This window comes from Schistocerca serialis, chromosome 11 (assembly GCF_023864345.2).
Source record: "Schistocerca serialis cubense isolate TAMUIC-IGC-003099 chromosome 11, iqSchSeri2.2, whole genome shotgun sequence".
In the NCBI taxonomy this organism is placed as follows: Eukaryota; Metazoa; Arthropoda; class Insecta; order Orthoptera; family Acrididae; genus Schistocerca; species Schistocerca serialis.
The window spans coordinates 55,967,466-55,986,262 of record NC_064648.1 but is presented as its reverse complement, the minus strand read 5'-3'; the positions used below and the strand labels follow the sequence as shown (position 1 = coordinate 55,986,262).

The 18,797-nt window shown below is 37.6% G+C and overlaps 1 protein-coding gene across 8 annotated transcripts in view; it reads right to left on the bottom strand.

The window, feature by feature from the left end:
* Positions 1-12,273, bottom strand: part of LOC126427400 (zinc finger protein 708-like) — a 181,102-nt gene extending 168,829 nt beyond the window's left edge. For all 8 annotated transcript variants that reach the window (XM_050089753.1, XM_050089756.1, XM_050089755.1 and 5 more), the window contains exons 1-2: positions 12,217-12,273; positions 10,503-10,591 (exon numbers count right to left, since the gene is read on the bottom strand). In XM_050089753.1, coding sequence (XP_049945710.1) covers positions 10,503-10,574 — 72 coding nt within the window. In that variant the 5' untranslated portion in view covers positions 10,575-10,591; positions 12,217-12,273. The remainder of the gene's footprint in view (positions 1-10,502; positions 10,592-12,216) is intronic.
* Positions 12,274-18,797: the final 6,524 nt, after the last annotated feature.

Sequence of the window (18,797 nt, the reverse complement as noted above, 5' to 3'; positions counted from 1 at the left end):
GTAAGGGGTGGCTGTGGTTTGCAACTAGTTTACAATACTCCTTTTCTGACAGTTCCTCACACAAGCTCCACTTGTCCCATGGGTACCCACATGGCTGTTTCCCAGAGTATAATGGAAGTCCTGCCAGTACAGGAGTAAAGGAGGTTTTTCCCTGTGGGTGATGGAAATGCACCCTCTCAAAAGTTTGATGAAGGTATCAAGATTCATCAGATCATGCAGTGCTTTGCCATTGAGCCAACATCCAGCACAAACAGCTACATGCCTATTTCAGATGTAGTTGTCGATGGCATGGCATTAACACTCATGCATTTGTGGGTCATCTGCTGCACAGACTCAACATTAGTAGTGTCTGGAGCATTGTGCATTCAGACACACTTGTACTTTGCCCAGCATTAATGTCTGATGTTAGTAACGCCACAGTTTGCTGCCTGACTTGTTTTACCAGTCTGCCCAGCCTATGATGTCTACCATCTGTCATGAGGGATGTTTGGTTAACCCCATAATGTCTGGACATGGTTCCACCTTTGTTTTGACATGTGTGGAAGACAACTGCCACAATACTCTTCAAACACCCAAAAACCTTTGCAGCTTCCAAAATGCTCATGCCAAGACTTCAGGCCATCAAAATTTGCTCTCAGCCAAATTCAGATAGATTGTGTGCATCCCCATTTTACACGCAGACAGCATGCTCACTGATACTCCATGCACCATGTGTGTGTCTGATCAGCAGACAAGGTGAGGCGCTATTGCCTGGATGAGTTTATATCGATAGCAGATTGTTGGTAATAATGTTTTGGCTGATGTGTATATGGATTTAGTATTATGACTTTCAAATGGATGCTGGGTAATTCCAAACGAAACATTACACAACATTGGAGGCAATTGCCAAATGCATCAATTTATTACGAAGGTGTACTGGGAAATAATGCCTCCAAAATTTTTATTCTGTTCTTAATATCAGTTAAAATATTACTTGTCATGCTTATTACTCTGTCAATGTCTCCACTTCCCTGACACAATCCTCCTGCTGGAGAGTTCTGAATTACAGAGTGTAACATGGGTGAGTGTTATTTAACTGTGTTGGCACATGAGAAAACCCCCAGAAAACAGAACACAAATTCAAATAGTTCACCCACACGTGGAGCACTCTCTCCTTCAGCACAGCAATACCAGACCATGCACTTTTTTTTTTTTTTTTTTTTTTTTTTTGCACCTGTATGCCTAACTTGTTTGATTCATTATTATTGACCATCCTCCATAGTGTCCCAGCTGGACCCAATGAATTTTGAACTTTTTCCAAAACCTAATTACCACCTTTGAGGACTTAACTTTGTTAGTGATGAATTGGTGTGAGCAAAGGTGATGATGTGGGTCGTGGGTCAGCCAATAAAGTCAAACATTCCACAGTGATGACACCAACAACCTGGTGTCTCATTGGGAGAAAGGCTTTCAGTGCCACGGTGACTATGTTTGAAACAAATATATAAACATGAAGGACAAAGATGTAAAATGTTAATAAAGTTTGTATTAATTAAAATGCTTCGATAATTTTAAAATAAAAATGTTGAGCCATTACTTTCCAGCATGTCCTCATTCCCAAAATATACACAAAATAAAAATTAAGTTTTAATTAATTTGGCAAAGAAGGTGGCCTTCAACTGATATAATGTCTACATGCATCTCTTAAGGTGACAGGGAAGTTCAGTCCATCAACTAACACAGCACAAAACATAAGAGAAGACGTCTTGTGGGTAAAAGTTCCATTCTGGGCATCATTTGGATATTTTTGTAAACATTCGGCTGTGCTACTGGTCAATCTGTTACCACATCCCTTATTTGGCTTACACATTTCTAGGCTTTGTCAGCACACACCCACACTGCCACCTTTCAACCTAGGCTAGGCCTTGAGCTGCACTATGGAGCAGTCTCACCACAACCAATATTTCAAGGGGGCTAGCACCACATTTTAACCTTGTAGCCTTTGAATAGTTCTCAGATTCAGAACCAAGTTCAATGACTGTTCAATCTGCATTTCATTCACACACTATGTGTTGTGCATACTTATCATTCTATATGCCAAACCATCTTTACGTCAGGGGTCAAATCCTAAGCCTGAACTATGTTGGGTCTACCCACTCTCTTACTATATTTATTAATATTTAGTATATTTACTTTCCTGTCATTTCCTCACAATGATTGTTTAGGATTACTGTTGTGATACTGATCGTCAATTCAATTGCAAGCTGTTCACAAAGTTTGTACGAATGATAATGAAGCACTCCCATATATTCAAATGCAAATTCTGCATTAATGCTATCACAGTACTTCTGGAATTGCACCCAAGATGGATGTTGAAACAGATTTGTTCAGCACACACAGTTCACAAGTAGTTCGCATGATTATGTCACGACCCTCAATTCTGGTTAGCAGAATAAAAATACTAGTGGCATCAAGTGAATTTGTTTGCCTTCTGATAGCTGAGTATCCAACTAATGGTTGCACTGCGTCAGATTTTAAGTGACACATATATGTAAGATTATTTACACCAATAACTAACATTCTGTCTGTTTCACTAACAATATGCAGCAAACACAGAAAGTGGTTATGAACAAACCTGTCAATATTTAATGTGTAACCCCATGGCTTCATCAAAACTTTGCTGCCAACATACAAATTCATTCTGCATCTACAGGCATCTTTCGGACGTGCACTCGGGACAGCGACAATTCTTCTTGCAATATTTCGGGTAGAAACGTCCCAGCCATCTTCAAGGAAAGTCGGAGACTGAGTTCATAGCGTTTGCACGTGACTATTTATACGGAGAGGCATGCGCAAATGCTACGAACTCAGTCTCCGACTCGCCTTGAAGATGGCTGGGAGGTTTCTAGCTGAAATATCCCAAGAAGAATTGTCGCTGTCCCAAGTGCACGTCCGAAAGACGATGGAATGTTACGTCCACCAGGAAAACTTAAACAATCAGATGAAATCTTCTCTTTCATAAGAGAAATCATTACATCAAAATCCTTTGCTTTCTCAACCACGCTTGTATCTTCTTCGTCATCAGAACTTGGTGCATCATATTTTAATGCATTTGAAACTGCCTTTTTTGCAGTCTTTTCAATACTGCTAGCATTCCTTTTAAAAGAAGACCCTTTACTTTGTTCTGACAAACCATGAAGCTTTATCAGTGTTAAACCTAAATTATCAAGAGCAATGTTTGTTTGTACGAGGGATTCATTTCAGGATTCCAATGATTCTAATTCAACCATGACTTCATCATCTGTTTCACTTTCATCGACTTCAGCTCTTAATTTTTCTTCACAAAAGTTACGGCATGTTGAGCAAAGCTTTTGTCCAGGTTTTATGCTAATATTTTTTGTCAGTAATTGTTTAGAAAGATCCAAGCCTACACTTCTCAACGATTTTTTGATGGGCTTTTTGTGTTTTTTTTTTTTTTTGTGGGTCTACACATGTTGTTTGATACTTTTCAAAGACATTTAAAAAGTAGTAGCTGTGGTGTGAACATATATTCTTAAATTCACACAGATTAATTCCAGATCGTAAGTGGATCAAATCTTTTTCTTCCTCACTCAATTCAGATACCAGTTGTAACTTTTTTGAAGGTGTGTAGGTTGTTTGGAAACAGTCAGATTTTTAAATAACCCTACGCTACAGGTTTGAATATCTGACATACTGATTTCACTTTTGGTCTGATTACTGTTCTGGTTACTTTTATAGGATATTGGAAAAGAATCTCTGTAAACTAAGTAACAGTACTTACTGAAAGTTCTAATAAACTTAATAAAATACTATCCAAGCACTATTTAACACTGTAATAATTTTTTACTTCAAAACACAGGAGTAACAAAACAAAATCCAAGCGTACATTGTTACTCCAAGAAGACAAAAACTTATTTTCGGTGTCTAAGTCACTTGGTACTTTTTATTTTTAAAATATAATTAATATTATTTTAAAAATTAGGTAACTATTAAACAGGTTAAAAAGCCAACATAATTTTTCTTTTACCTAATAGCCTATACAATTAAGAGTATTTTAAAACTAATTTGAGCTTTCTATCAGGTCTGAGACTCTAGATATTGCAGTTTTTGTAAAACTAAAACATCCGTTAGCTAAAAAAAATAAAAAAACTTGTAAATTGTTTTTCATTTGGAAGATTTTAATATATCTTTATGGTAATTTTTTTTAACATTTCGATATAATACACAAACTTATTCCAAAATTTCATACTGATACCCTTAGTATTCTTTAATGTACAAATATATTTAGTTATGAGGACATGTTTAAGTTAAGATTTCCGACTGCTGAAACAACGCCAAATGTAAAAACTTTAAAAATTTATATAAAAAAACTATAAGAGATAGAGCAAAAAAATTTTACAATTGCTTTCAGGATGATAAAAGGAGTAATTTTACCAAGTTTCATCAAAATCTGACATGGTTGGTGTCAAGGCCTGGGTGACTTGACATGGAATGACCCTGGAAGGAATACATTGAAAGCGTCTATGAGGGTGAAGATTTGTCTGATGTGACAGAAGAAGAAACAGGAGTCGATTTAGAAGAGATAGGGGATCCAGTATTAGAATCGGAATTTAAAAGAGCTTTAGAGGACTTACGGTCAAATAAGGCAGAAGGGATAGATAACATTCCATCAGAATTTCTAAAATCATTGGGGGAAGTGGCAACAAAACGACTATTCACGTTGGTGTGTAGAATATATGAGTCTGGCGATATACCATCTGACTTTCGGAAAAGCATCATCCACACAATTCCGAAGACGGCAAGAGCTGACAAGTGTGAGAATTATCGCACAATCAGCTTAACAGCTCATGCATCGAAGCTGCTTACAAGAATAATATACAGAAGAATGGAAAAGAAAATTGAGAATGCGCTAGGTGACGATCAGTTTGGCTTTAGGAAAAGTAAAGGGACGAGAGAGGCAATTCTGATGTTACGGCTAATAATGGAAGCAAGGCTAAAGAAAAATCAAGACACTTTCATAGGATTTGTCGACCTGGAAAAAGCGTTCGACAATATAAAATGGTGCACGCTGTTCGAGATTCTGTAAAAAGTAGGGGTAAGCTATAGGGAGAGACGGGTCATATACAATATGTACAACAACCAAGAGGGAATAATAAGAGTGGACGATCAAGAATGAAGTGCTCGTATTAAGAAGGGTGTAAGACAAGGCTGTAGCCTTTCGCCCCTACTCTTCAATCTGTACATCAAGGAAGCAATGATGGAAATAAAAGAAAGGTTCAGGAGTGGAATTAAAATACAAGGTGAAAGGATATCAATGATACGATTCACTGATGACATTGCTATCCTGAGTGAAAGTGAAGAAGAATTAAATGATCTGCTGAACGGAATGAACAGTCTAATGAGTACACAGTATGGTTTGAGAGTAAATCGGAGAAAGACGAAGGTAATGAGAAGTAGCAGAAATGAGAACAGCGAGAAACTTAACATCAGGATTGATGGTCATGAAGTCAATGAAGTTAAGGAATTCTGCTACCTAGGCAGTAAAATAACCAATGACGGACAGAGCAAGGAGGACATCAAAAGCAGACTCGCTATGGCAAAAAGGGCATTTCTGGCCAAGAGAAGTCTACTAATATCAAATACCGGCCTTAATTTGAGGAAGAAATTTCTGAGGATGTACGTCTGGAGTACAGCATTGTATGGTAGTGAAACATGGACTGTGGGAAAACTGGAACAGAAGAGAATCGAAGCATTTGAGATGTGGTGCTATAGACGAATGTTGAAAATTAGGTGGACTGATAAGGTAAGGAATGAGGAGGTTCTACGCAGAATCGGAGAGGAAAGAATATGTGGAAAACACTGATAAGGAGAAGGGATAGGATGATAGGACATCTGCTAAGACATGAGGGAATGGCTTCCATGGTATTAGAGGGAGCTGTAGAGGGCAAAAACTGTAGAGGAAGACAGAAATTGGAATACGTCAAGCAAATAATTGAGGACGTAGGTTGCAAGTGCTACTCTGAGATGAAGAGGTTAGCACAGGAACGGAATTCGTGGTGGGCCGCATCAAACCAGTCAGGAGACTGATGACAAAAAAAAAACAGAAACCAGATGGCAGTTATATGTGTCAAGGGGTACAAAAGGGAAGCAGTATTTGGGGAGTGTGACAGGCTTATAGCCTATCCCCGGTGCTCTTCAATCTGTATATTGAGCAAGCAGTAAAGGAAACAATAGCAAAATTGGAGTAGGGATTAAAATCCAGGGAGAAGAAATAAAAGCTCTGAGATTTGCCGATGACATAGCAATTCCGTCAGAGTCAGCAAAGGACCTGGAAGAGCAGCTGAACAGAATGGACAGTGTCTTGAAAAAGGGGGGGGGGGGGTGTATAAGATGAACTTCACCAAAAACAAAACAAGGATAATGGAATGTAGTCGAATTAAATCAGGTGATGCTGACGGAATTAGGTTAGGAAATGAGATACTTAAAGTAGTAGACGAGTTTTGCTATTTGGGGAACAAAACAACTGATGATGGTCGAAGTAGTGATAATATAAAATTTAGATTAGCAATGACAAGGAAATTGTTTCTGAAGAAGAGAAATTTGTTAACATCAGGTGTAAATTTAAGTGTCAGTATATCTTTTCTGAAAGTATTTGTATGGAGTGTATCCACGTATGGAAGAGAAACACGAACAATAAACAGTTTAGACAAGATTAGATGGGTAGATCATGTAACTCATGAGGAGGTACTGAACAGAAGAGAGAAGAGACATTTGTGGCAGAAATTGACTAGAAGAAGGGAACACTTGGCAGGACATATTCTGAGGCATCAAGAAATCATCAATTTAGTACTGAAGGGAAGCGCAGAGGATAAAAATAGTAGATGGAAACCAATGCACAAATACACTAAACAGATTCAGAAGAATGTAGGTTGCAGTAGTTACTGAGAGTTGAAGCTTGCACAGGATAGAGTAGCAAGGAGAGCTGCATCAAACCAGTCTCAGGACTGAAGATCACAACAAAAACGTAAGGGGTGGCTGTGGTTTGCAACTAGTTTACAATACTCCTTTTCTGACAGTTCCTCACACAAGCTCCACTTGTCCCATGGGTACCCACATGGCTGTTTCCCAGAGTATAATGGAAGTCCTGCCAGTACAGGAGTAAAGGAGGTTTTTCCCTGTGGGTGATGGAAATGCACCCTCTCAAAAGTTTGATGAAGGTATCAAGATTCATCAGATCATGCAGTGCTTTGCCATTGAGCCAACATCCAGCACAAACAGCTACATGCCTATTTCAGATGTAGTTGTCGATGGCATGGCATTAACACTCATGCATTTGTGGGTCATCTGCTGCACAGACTCAACATTAGTAGTGTCTGGAGCATTGTGCATTCAGACACACTTGTACTTTGCCCAGCATTAATGTCTGATGTTAGTAACGCCACAGTTTGCTGCCTGACTTGTTTTACCAGTCTGCCCAGCCTATGATGTCTACCATCTGTCATGAGGGATGTTTGGTTAACCCCATAATGTCTGGACATGGTTCCACCTTTGTTTTGACATGTGTGGAAGACAACTGCCACAATACTCTTCAAACACCCAAAAACCTTTGCAGCTTCCAAAATGCTCATGCCAAGACTTCAGGCCATCAAAATTTGCTCTCAGCCAAATTCAGATAGATTGTGTGCATCCCCATTTTACACGCAGACAGCATGCTCACTGATACTCCATGCACCATGTGTGTGTCTGATCAGCAGACAAGGTGAGGCGCTATTGCCTGGATGAGTTTATATCGATAGCAGATTGTTGGTAATAATGTTTTGGCTGATGTGTATATGGATTTAGTATTATGACTTTCAAATGGATGCTGGGTAATTCCAAACGAAACATTACACAACATTGGAGGCAATTGCCAAATGCATCAATTTATTACGAAGGTGTACTGGGAAATAATGCCTCCAAAATTTTTATTCTGTTCTTAATATCAGTTAAAATATTACTTGTCATGCTTATTACTCTGTCAATGTCTCCACTTCCCTGACACAATCCTCCTGCTGGAGAGTTCTGAATTACAGAGTGTAACATGGGTGAGTGTTATTTAACTGTGTTGGCACATGAGAAAACCCCCAGAAAACAGAACACAAATTCAAATAGTTCACCCACACGTGGAGCACTCTCTCCTTCAGCACAGCAATACCAGACCATGCACTTTTTTTTTTTTTTTTTTTTTTTTTTTGCACCTGTATGCCTAACTTGTTTGATTCATTATTATTGACCATCCTCCATAGTGTCCCAGCTGGACCCAATGAATTTTGAACTTTTTCCAAAACCTAATTACCACCTTTGAGGACTTAACTTTGTTAGTGATGAATTGGTGTGAGCAAAGGTGATGATGTGGGTCGTGGGTCAGCCAATAAAGTCAAACATTCCACAGTGATGACACCAACAACCTGGTGTCTCATTGGGAGAAAGGCTTTCAGTGCCACGGTGACTATGTTTGAAACAAATATATAAACATGAAGGACAAAGATGTAAAATGTTAATAAAGTTTGTATTAATTAAAATGCTTCGATAATTTTAAAATAAAAATGTTGAGCCATTACTTTCCAGCATGTCCTCATTCCCAAAATATACACAAAATAAAAATTAAGTTTTAATTAATTTGGCAAAGAAGGTGGCCTTCAACTGATATAATGTCTACATGCATCTCTTAAGGTGACAGGGAAGTTCAGTCCATCAACTAACACAGCACAAAACATAAGAGAAGACGTCTTGTGGGTAAAAGTTCCATTCTGGGCATCATTTGGATATTTTTGTAAACATTCGGCTGTGCTACTGGTCAATCTGTTACCACATCCCTTATTTGGCTTACACATTTCTAGGCTTTGTCAGCACACACCCACACTGCCACCTTTCAACCTAGGCTAGGCCTTGAGCTGCACTATGGAGCAGTCTCACCACAACCAATATTTCAAGGGGGCTAGCACCACATTTTAACCTTGTAGCCTTTGAATAGTTCTCAGATTCAGAACCAAGTTCAATGACTGTTCAATCTGCATTTCATTCACACACTATGTGTTGTGCATACTTATCATTCTATATGCCAAACCATCTTTACGTCAGGGGTCAAATCCTAAGCCTGAACTATGTTGGGTCTACCCACTCTCTTACTATATTTATTAATATTTAGTATATTTACTTTCCTGTCATTTCCTCACAATGATTGTTTAGGATTACTGTTGTGATACTGATCGTCAATTCAATTGCAAGCTGTTCACAAAGTTTGTACGAGTGATAATGAAGCACTCTCATATATTCAAATGCAAATTCTGCATTAATGCTATCACAGTACTTCTGGAATTGCACCCAAGATGGATGTTGAAACAGATTTGTCCAGCACACACAGTTCACAAGTAGTTCGCATGATTATGTCACGACCCTCAATTCTGGTTAGCAGAATAAAAATACTAGTGGCATCAAGTGAATTTGTTTGCCTTCTGATAGCTGAGTATCCAACTAATGGTTGCACTGCGTCAGATTTTAAGTGACACATATATGTAAGATTATTTACACCAATAACTAACATTCTGTCGGTTTCACTAACAATATGCAGCAAACACAGAAAGTGGTTATGAACAAACCTGTCAATATTTAATGTGTAACCCCATGGCTTCATCAAAACTTTGCTGCCAACATACAAATTCATTCTGCATCTACAGGCTGTGTAACAGTTTATGCTTCCATGTGATATTTGTCTGAAATGCAACTTTACTGCTGACAGTTCTACTTATACTTCGTTCACATATTCGAAATCAACACCTAATGTTAATAGTACTACAAAATGTACTTCACAGATTAGTGACCATGCAAATGTCACTTCAAAATTATTTACAAATAATTTATTTTACATCATTAATAACTAAATTACAATTCTCATTCCATTCCATGATACACTGCAATAATAGAAACAGAGCAAGGTGGCGGCGCAGTGGTTAGCACACTGGACTCACATTCAGAAGGACGATGGTTCAATCCTGCTTCCGGCCATTCTGATTTAGGTTTCCCTTGATTTCCCTAAATCGCTCCATGCAAATGCTGGGATTGTTCCTTTGAAAGGGCATGGCCAACTTCCTTCCCTTCTCCTCACCCAAACAACCCCAATCCTACACTGCAATAATGCATTAACTTCACCCACACCATTTATAAATTTAATGGCACTGCTAACATTCACTATAGTCATAGTTACTCTTAAGCCGCACATTAAGGTTGTCATTTAAAAGAAACGTATCAGAGCAGAATATACCCACTTTATGGCAACCACTTTATCAGTATAATTGGGTTGTGCATTAAAAATTTTCAATGTTTACTGAATATTAAACTGAAACTCGTGCTCAGTTCTATGCGAGATTTAATACAAGGCTTATTTCAATGCACTGTGCAAAATGCACCATACTGCACACAGAAATTAATGAAACATTGCTAAGAAATACAAGTAAGTCACTTACCGTGAAGCGTAACTCAGTTTGTACTTCATCCATTTCCTCTTTTTTTATCCACTTAGTTGGCTCTTGGTCCATGGCTTCAGTTCTACAGTCTGGAAAAAAAAAAAGCAATCACATAAGAACAGTTGTACTCAGTTTTTGTTGTTAGCATTAGGCATAGCTCAAAGGCAGTATTTTCACTCATCTATTGGGTGCAGTAGATGGGTGAGTACACAGGAAACAGATTCAAAGTGCCTGAGGAAAAGTGTGTTCAGTGATATAAACTCATTTACATTTCACATGTCATGAAGAGTGAGAACAATCATAAGCTAACATGCACTGCAAAAAGAGTAGTTACAGTTGCAACTGCTCCTTCGTAACACTAGTTTATGGATACTGTCCTAATGCGAAAATTATGGAACATGTGTATTTTTTAGTGCATGCACTAACATCAGTATTACAGACAATCAAAGCAGTCAATAGTGCAGCGAAATTATTGAATAACACCAAATATTTAATTCTACAGTTGGTTCACTGTGTTAATTTCAGTGTGAAAGGGACATGATGAAAATCCGGACATATGGATTGTTTATCAGTGACTATGCATTTTCAACACAGGTATTTCCTTGAAACTTTCTTCCTCTATTCATTCACAGATGTATACTCAATTTACAGTAAGCATGATTTTGGAATTTTTACCTGCTATTAAAGAAAACCATATATCCGTACTGTAGACTGCACACAGCGAAGTGTAAGTTCTCATTCTTGATTACCATCAAGATTAAACATTGGTGAGTTTTCTCTTACACAACTGATTTACTGAAACGACTTCCTACTAACTGTAACTGTGATGAATGGTCTATTGATTTCTGATGACGTGTAATGCTTTTTGTTAGAGAAATTACAGTTCATTTGTGCCTCGTCTTTCGACAGTTCCTAAATACTGTTACAGCATTCTTATACAGAACTCCATTACAACCCACATACTACAACAATCTGGTATTTATACATGATTAGACGAATACTAACGACACGAGTAATCAAAGTACAATGAAACCTAAGACAATGCAACAGAATTACAGGATTTCCTTTCATGCGAACATACTCAAACCATGAAATGATGTAAATGTGGGCACTTGAAAAAATTCCTTACGTTGGCCCTAAAATCTGGAGCCGCTATATATCTACATCACATCACAGCAAATTATCATCACAGCCATTATTACAGCCAAGTAAGTCAACATAACCGTACTAACATAGCGAATGTTTGAACTTCACTGTCCGCCTTTTATCGTCAGTCACTAAGTAAGTATACGATCACTTTACAGACGAACTGCTCCAGGCAACACATCACAATCTCAGCCGTTTCTTTTACGAAGATACACGTAGCGATTTTACAGGCCAGGCCAAAAACAGTAAGCACTAAGAACTCAGGTATTTGGTTGGTATGAACATAATCTGAGAAAATTATAACATTCACACACCATCACCAAGCACTCTATAGGTGACGTGATCACAATTAAATACGGAATAAAATCTCATCCTTATGTACCCACTAAAAATAATAAGACAGCAGCCACAAACATAGCTACCATAGCGTCATCACAAGATATTCACGAACTATTATTCTCATCAAACTCAACTTATTGTCATAGAAATGAAGTACCATGTTAATTTACTACCGAAACAATATCCTTCTCTTAGTCTTGTTTGCAGTTTATAAACGCTTATAAATTACCTGGGCAATGTCACACACAAGTTCCCGCGTAACAACAAGGTTGCAGCTGACAAAACACTGAAACCAACTAAACCAAAGTTCTTGCAAGAAGACAAAGCACTATGCCGTGGGCTGTGACATAAACAACATAGAAAAACTGAACACACAAAATGCGGAAATTAAATTCCATAGGATATTCTATCCCTTTGGTAAATCCTTATCGCTATTTTAGTACAACAACTAGATAACTTAAAACAGCTGTTATTGAAGGAATCTGTTTGAAAATTTCTTGGAATTTTAAATCTTCACTGTCCTGTGTGGGAAACACTAATCTGAACACGGACATCACATCATTGTAATTTTCCTTTGTTACAGGAAGCACGCGCATATGCAAGTTGCTTAACAGAGGGATCTTGTTGATTTTTCTTGTTTTCTTGTTAGAGTTATGAACGCTAAACACTTCGTCAAAGTTTTCTTTAAATCGCATAACATGTGGACGTTGAATTATGACATTCCCGTCCTAAGAAGGAAGGAAGATTGGATTTAACGTCACATCGACATCAAGGTCATTAGAGACAGAGCACAAACTCAGATTTTGTTAAGGTTGGAGCAGGAAGATAGCAAGCTGTGCCGTTTAAAATGAAACATCCTGGCTTCTGCTTGGAGCGATTTAGAGAAGTAACGGAAAACCTAAATCTCTATGATCAGATATTGGTTTGAACCATAGTTCTCCCAATTGCGCATTCAGTGCGTTAACCACTGCACCACCTCACTCGGTCTTTGCCATGTGACTGGTTTCATGTTCACATCTTCTTTCGTAACAGCAAAGTACTAAACCACATGATATTATCAATTGATTATCTTCTCACGGGTTGTTTCATGAACAATATAAGGTTTGTCAACCACTTCTCGCATATTCAGCAATAGTATTCCAGTCAGCAGGCCAGTTCACTTTTACCAACTCTTTTAAAATTCTGTAGTGACTGCCAAATGCAGTGAGATACATTCCATTTCACTGTGATGAATAAACATAAATTTTAAATCAATGAGTTCTAAGTTAGATTTTCCAGTGTTTGATTAATTCTAGGTTAAATATTTCCTAAATAGCAGTCGAGCATGTTGCAGCAACAAATTTGTTTAGATTCTGTCCTGCACAGCAATCGCTAAAATGAGCTTTACCATTGTAGGTAGAGACTTCAGCATCCATACAAACAGCTTGCCATCTTCCTCGTTTTCCTTTTATTTCCGAGCTCATGAAACAGTCTTCTTATTTTGACTTTATGGCATTGTCTGTAAAATTTTAAAAAATCAGTCGCTGCATAAAAAACAAAGCATTGTTGATAGGCTGAGTTGTTGTCAACAAAAGTTGTTGGAAACAGAAGTTTTCAGCTTACCAAAGTCGTTCATAAGTTTTGGGCTCACTCCACCTTTTGTTTCTTCTCATCTCGATCCCAGTCTTTTTATAAAAGGTGTGCATTATAATCAGGTGTAAGTGCATCTTTATTGACCATAGCGGTTTTCTAGGCCATATACAGACCTCGCTGATCTTTTTTTCAGATGATGAGACTATAATCCTCTGAAACTACCTTCTTGTAAATATGGACTGTATGCACAGATTTGTACAGGGAGCATATGAGTGTGATGTTAAGTGACAATCTTAAAAATTTTATTTGTTTTTCCATAGTGAAAGTAGTAAGACTGAGCCACTGAAAAACTTTCAGCTTGATTCCTAACACCATCCCAAATTTCTGGTGAACTCACTTTCCTTAGATGATAGTTCTTCTGCCTTCTTCACTTGTGTTTTCGAAAGCTCTTTTGTTTATCACTATAACCGCAACAACTTAACAGATTGCAAGTTTATTCAGCAACATGGTGTTACAGACTTGGATTCATACTGTTGTTCATAGCAAGTGGAACATAACAGTGAAGTTCCTTTTTAAGTTCGCTCATGTGCTAGCTTTTTCTAAAGATCTTGCCTGAATTACTGAAAATAAAGCCTATTTTTCTCTCATGCATCTCTAATTTGTAATATCTTTAAAAAATTTCCAGCCTTTCTGAATGGAAAAACTTCATGACATTTACTTCTGCAGTTGTCTCAACATGGATCTTTCATGTAAGCTCCTGGAAAATGGAATTCCCTGGGTGAAATGTAGGATTCTTTGCACTGGTATCTGATTTTGAAAACATTTATAACCCTGTGTTATCAATGCTTATATATTTTTTATGGCGTTGCTTGTCCTTGAAAGTGTTTGTCCTATGTCTCTAAATTCTGTTCTTTAAAGGGGTGCACATCAGCAATTTCACCTTCATTGGCTGTCTACAATTGCTCTGAACCTTGTTACCATCTGTTGCCTTTAATTGCCTCAAATTAACATTTGCTCATTTTTGTGGCTCTTCATCTGATTGATCACCAGATGTCGGTTGGTATTCCAAAATAGGAGAGATATCCGATGGCGAGTGTGAGTCATGATTGTGTCACTGGTGAGGAAAGTATGGGGAATGTAGCTGATTTAAGTGGTTTCTCATTCAGGAAACATGAAGAATCAAGGCTATTTACAGAAGAACAGAAACAAAGTGTGTATCCTGTATTTCAAACTTCCCTTACTCTTCAGCTTCGCAAAAATTTTAAAAAAACTTCCACCCTGCATCCACAGCAAGTGAAGGGAACAGGAAAAAGAATCAAAGTGTCGAAATTTGATTTCAAAGCTACGGTATTTTGGAAGACTTTTGTTATACATACAAGCAAGAGACTGCAAATTCTATAGAACAAATTCCATCATATTTTCCTCTGGAACTCATAACTAACAAATTGATACTACTGGAGAGCTCTGAAATCAAACAAACGCCCCTGATTGTTTCACTCTTCATAGCATAAACAGGACAAAATCAGAAATAATGGGGAAAAAATGCACACCAAACGTTGTTGCCAATATAAACAGTGTTACAGTCACACACAGACAACATAAATATTTCTGTGTATGAAATTTAGGTATTAGAGTTGTGTAGTTCAAGATATCTGCCTCAGGCATTACAGGTATCCTACCATTGGCAGTTCTTACTAAGGAAGACCTGTACAATTCAAGATAGCTATTGCCTGCAGAGAAATGCTCACTGACATAATATTCGCACATTTGTTGAAGTGAGTATTGTGATCCAACAGTAAATCCTGAGAGATCCCTAGCTGTAGCAGAGGGAAGAGTAATAGTGACGACCAAAGATGCAAAAGATCGAGTAAACTAGTTATTGTATTAATGTGACGATATTTTTTAGCAGTTCTAAGGATTAGTTGAAATACTATGAACAACTGTACAGCAGTTAAAGACAAAATGACCACACTAGTAAAACTAACCTTATTCAAAGCAGCCATAAATATTTGAAAATATCAATAGAAAAAATAATACAAAAATACTAAGTTACAAAATAATATATTACTGACAAAATAGAAGCCATAACCTACACGTAGTTTAATGTGCATTAAGGTATGATAACGCAATTAACTTTTATCTGGAAGCATCTATTAGATTTCAAAGAATTTCAAGTAAAGCAAGCATGATACTATTTTAGCAGTGGCATCCTCCTTCAAAAAATCTTTCACCTAGATTTTAAATGTATATCAACTTCAAACAAAATGCTGTTTTGAGAATTTTCTGAAGTTGCAAGTGCTATGAGTAGGATATTTCGTAGTAAATCAGTGTTTGTGTTTATAAGAACAGTTTCTCGTTCTTTATGGGGTTTGATGTCAGTTCAAATTTAGCTTTAAATATCTGAAAGCACTAAAAAATTTTCTGTTGCCATTTCATTGTAACAGTTGTGACCAAAAAACGAATATAAATTTATTATGCTGGAAATCTGAAAATACTGATAATTGTGTAGTAATGTAAATATCTATGCGCCTATACTCAGTGTTCTCTAAAACTATTGTCACTCTTTGGTAAGGAAAATGGAAATGTGTTACCTTACTAACAAGCATCAATTGAAAGTAATTGCTGAAATATAGAATTAGACTCCTTTCACAAAGTATAAATACATTTTGCCACATAACAAAAATTTTGTTTACATTTCATACTTGCCAAATTATAGCTCCAGGAACATGTTAAAACAGTGTCTATTCATTAATTAATTAGTATCAAAATCCTATAATAGAAAGTTGCAACATTAGCTACATCTATAGTGACTTGCCTAATTTCTTTTTCTTGGCAAGGCTATAGGTTTCCGCCATCTGTAGTGTTTAAAAAAGTACTCATGTTCAATCTCAGTGCAAAATACATACCACAAAGGTACTCACACTAGGCTCAATATAGTTTACAAATAAAATAAGTTTTTTTTAAATATGTGTGTTAAGCACCAAATAAAGGTTGATTGTAATGTCTACTACTTTAGTGACAAAACTTACCTGCTGATACAAGACACAATAAAATAAAAATCACTGGTTAGATGCCATATGTCTTTTTTGTTGCATGACAACAGCCAGCCAAATACATTTTAATTAAAACACTGGATAAAAGTGTACTTTCAAAGCCAGCTGTCAATTGCAAATCTGGAAGCTCATTCAGAATTTTCTATGGTACCTAAATAAAGTCAGCTGGTATTTTATTCTGTTAGGTTACAATTTAATCACTTAGAAACAGTTTTTGCAAAATCGTAAATAAGACACACAAGTAGATGACTGCAATGTCGAACATATATCTCAGGCTATAGTACACATCAGTTTTTTTAAATTTCAGTCGTACTTTCATCTTGAGCTTCATTGGCTTTGTAACTCACAACTGAACTGCCACATTCCAACGCTTCAAGGCCTTGCACTACAAATACTCTACGGATCAATCTGTCAGCACACCTATGTTTCCTTCCATTCCCATTTTTTGGCTTCGCCGACTCACAGTCAAGGGGTTAAACTCCAGCCCTAACCTAGGTTTCAGACTTCACTATAGGTCATTGTGTCACTACATCTAGTTTTTTCCATGCCTCGAACAACTATGAAAATCAGTAACCAACCCTAAAATTCATAATAACCTGACACACAAAAGTTATTTTGGCGCTCTGCATGTTAAAAATAATGTAATCAATTCACTTCACCTACTGAAAGGAATAATGTTACACATGTCATTGGCCGTATTTGTGGGTATTTTAACCATAACAAACATCACAATATAAGAATGCTTAAAAAACGAAAATTTATTCACAACTTGCAAATAAGCATCCACCATTAACCTGTACCACAAGAGAGAGACAGTTTATGAACGTGTACCAAAGAGAGGTGATAGTTTGCTTTAAGCACCTCAGAGATGCAATGTGCCTGACAAATGCTGTATGTCAATATCAAGCAACATCACAAGGTCACTCCTCCAACCCCCCACCCCTGCCCGCTCCCTTCCTGTAGTAGTGCAAAGTTCAAAATGTGTGGGAATTTGTGGCAAACTTGATGAATGATACTTATGTAAACAGGTGTCAGGGGCTGTGTAGCATGAAGGATATCCTCAGTAGATGATGGTAGCATAGGTGTTGCTGCCATCTATGGTTCAATGAAACTGCTCATCGTTTTTTGTGATGAACGAGACAGGTAACAGGTAAACTGGCTTTACCTTCTGAGTGACACTGTTTTTGGGTATACTGTTTCCGTTTTATGCAGACAACAGGCCCATTACTTTTGCCTTTACAAAGCCTATGGAAACCTTTCTCTGAGGTGGTTTTGTGGTTTCAGCAGTTAGAATTATTATTAGTCAAGTTGCCATAGACGCGAGACATGTTAAAGGAGCTGAAAACATGCTGGCCAACTATCTTTTGAGGTCAATGAAATTTTCTGTATCACTGATTGGCCAAATTCGTGTCAGAATAAGCAGACAACATACAGACAGGGGAGCTTATGCGAGTGGAGACATGGGAATTCAGCTCAAAAGAACTATATTTAAGGGAGTCAAAAACTTTATTGTGGTGCAGTACCCCTCAACTACCTTCCACAACTTACCATGCCTGCTGCTGTTTTTTGCAAGCAAGTGTTCGTCAAGGCGTACAAAAACACTCACTATGTAGATAATACCACAATTAAACTTGCCAAGGACAGATACATTTGGCCGAGTGCTAGGAAAGGCTGTTGATCATGCACTAGAGCATGTGTTGCACTACAGGCAGCAAAAGTAACCACTATGTACATTGGCCAATAGGTCATTTTTCTAATTCCATGCAACGTTTTTCCTATGTACACATTGACTCAATGTGCCTCCGGCCTCCAACAGAAGGGTTCTGGTAAGTCCTCAAGACATCTGACAGATACACCTGTTGGCCTGATATGACTCCAATTATGTACATTTCTGTGGAAAAGCCACCCAAGACTTTTCTTTCTACATGACCCACCTGGTTTGACTGCCTGGCACACATCACAATGGACTACAGACAACAGTTCAAGTCACCATCATTCCACAAACTGGATAAGATGTGTGGTTTCCAACACCTCAACCTACTTGTTATGAAAATCTTGTGCAGCACTGTGGCACAGACTGTATTTCCCCTGCTCTCATCAGGTAGAAAAAAATGTTATTATCAGCTTAATATCTGCCTCATCCTGCTTCCAAGGACTAGAATAATAATCTCAGTCTTGGTTCATG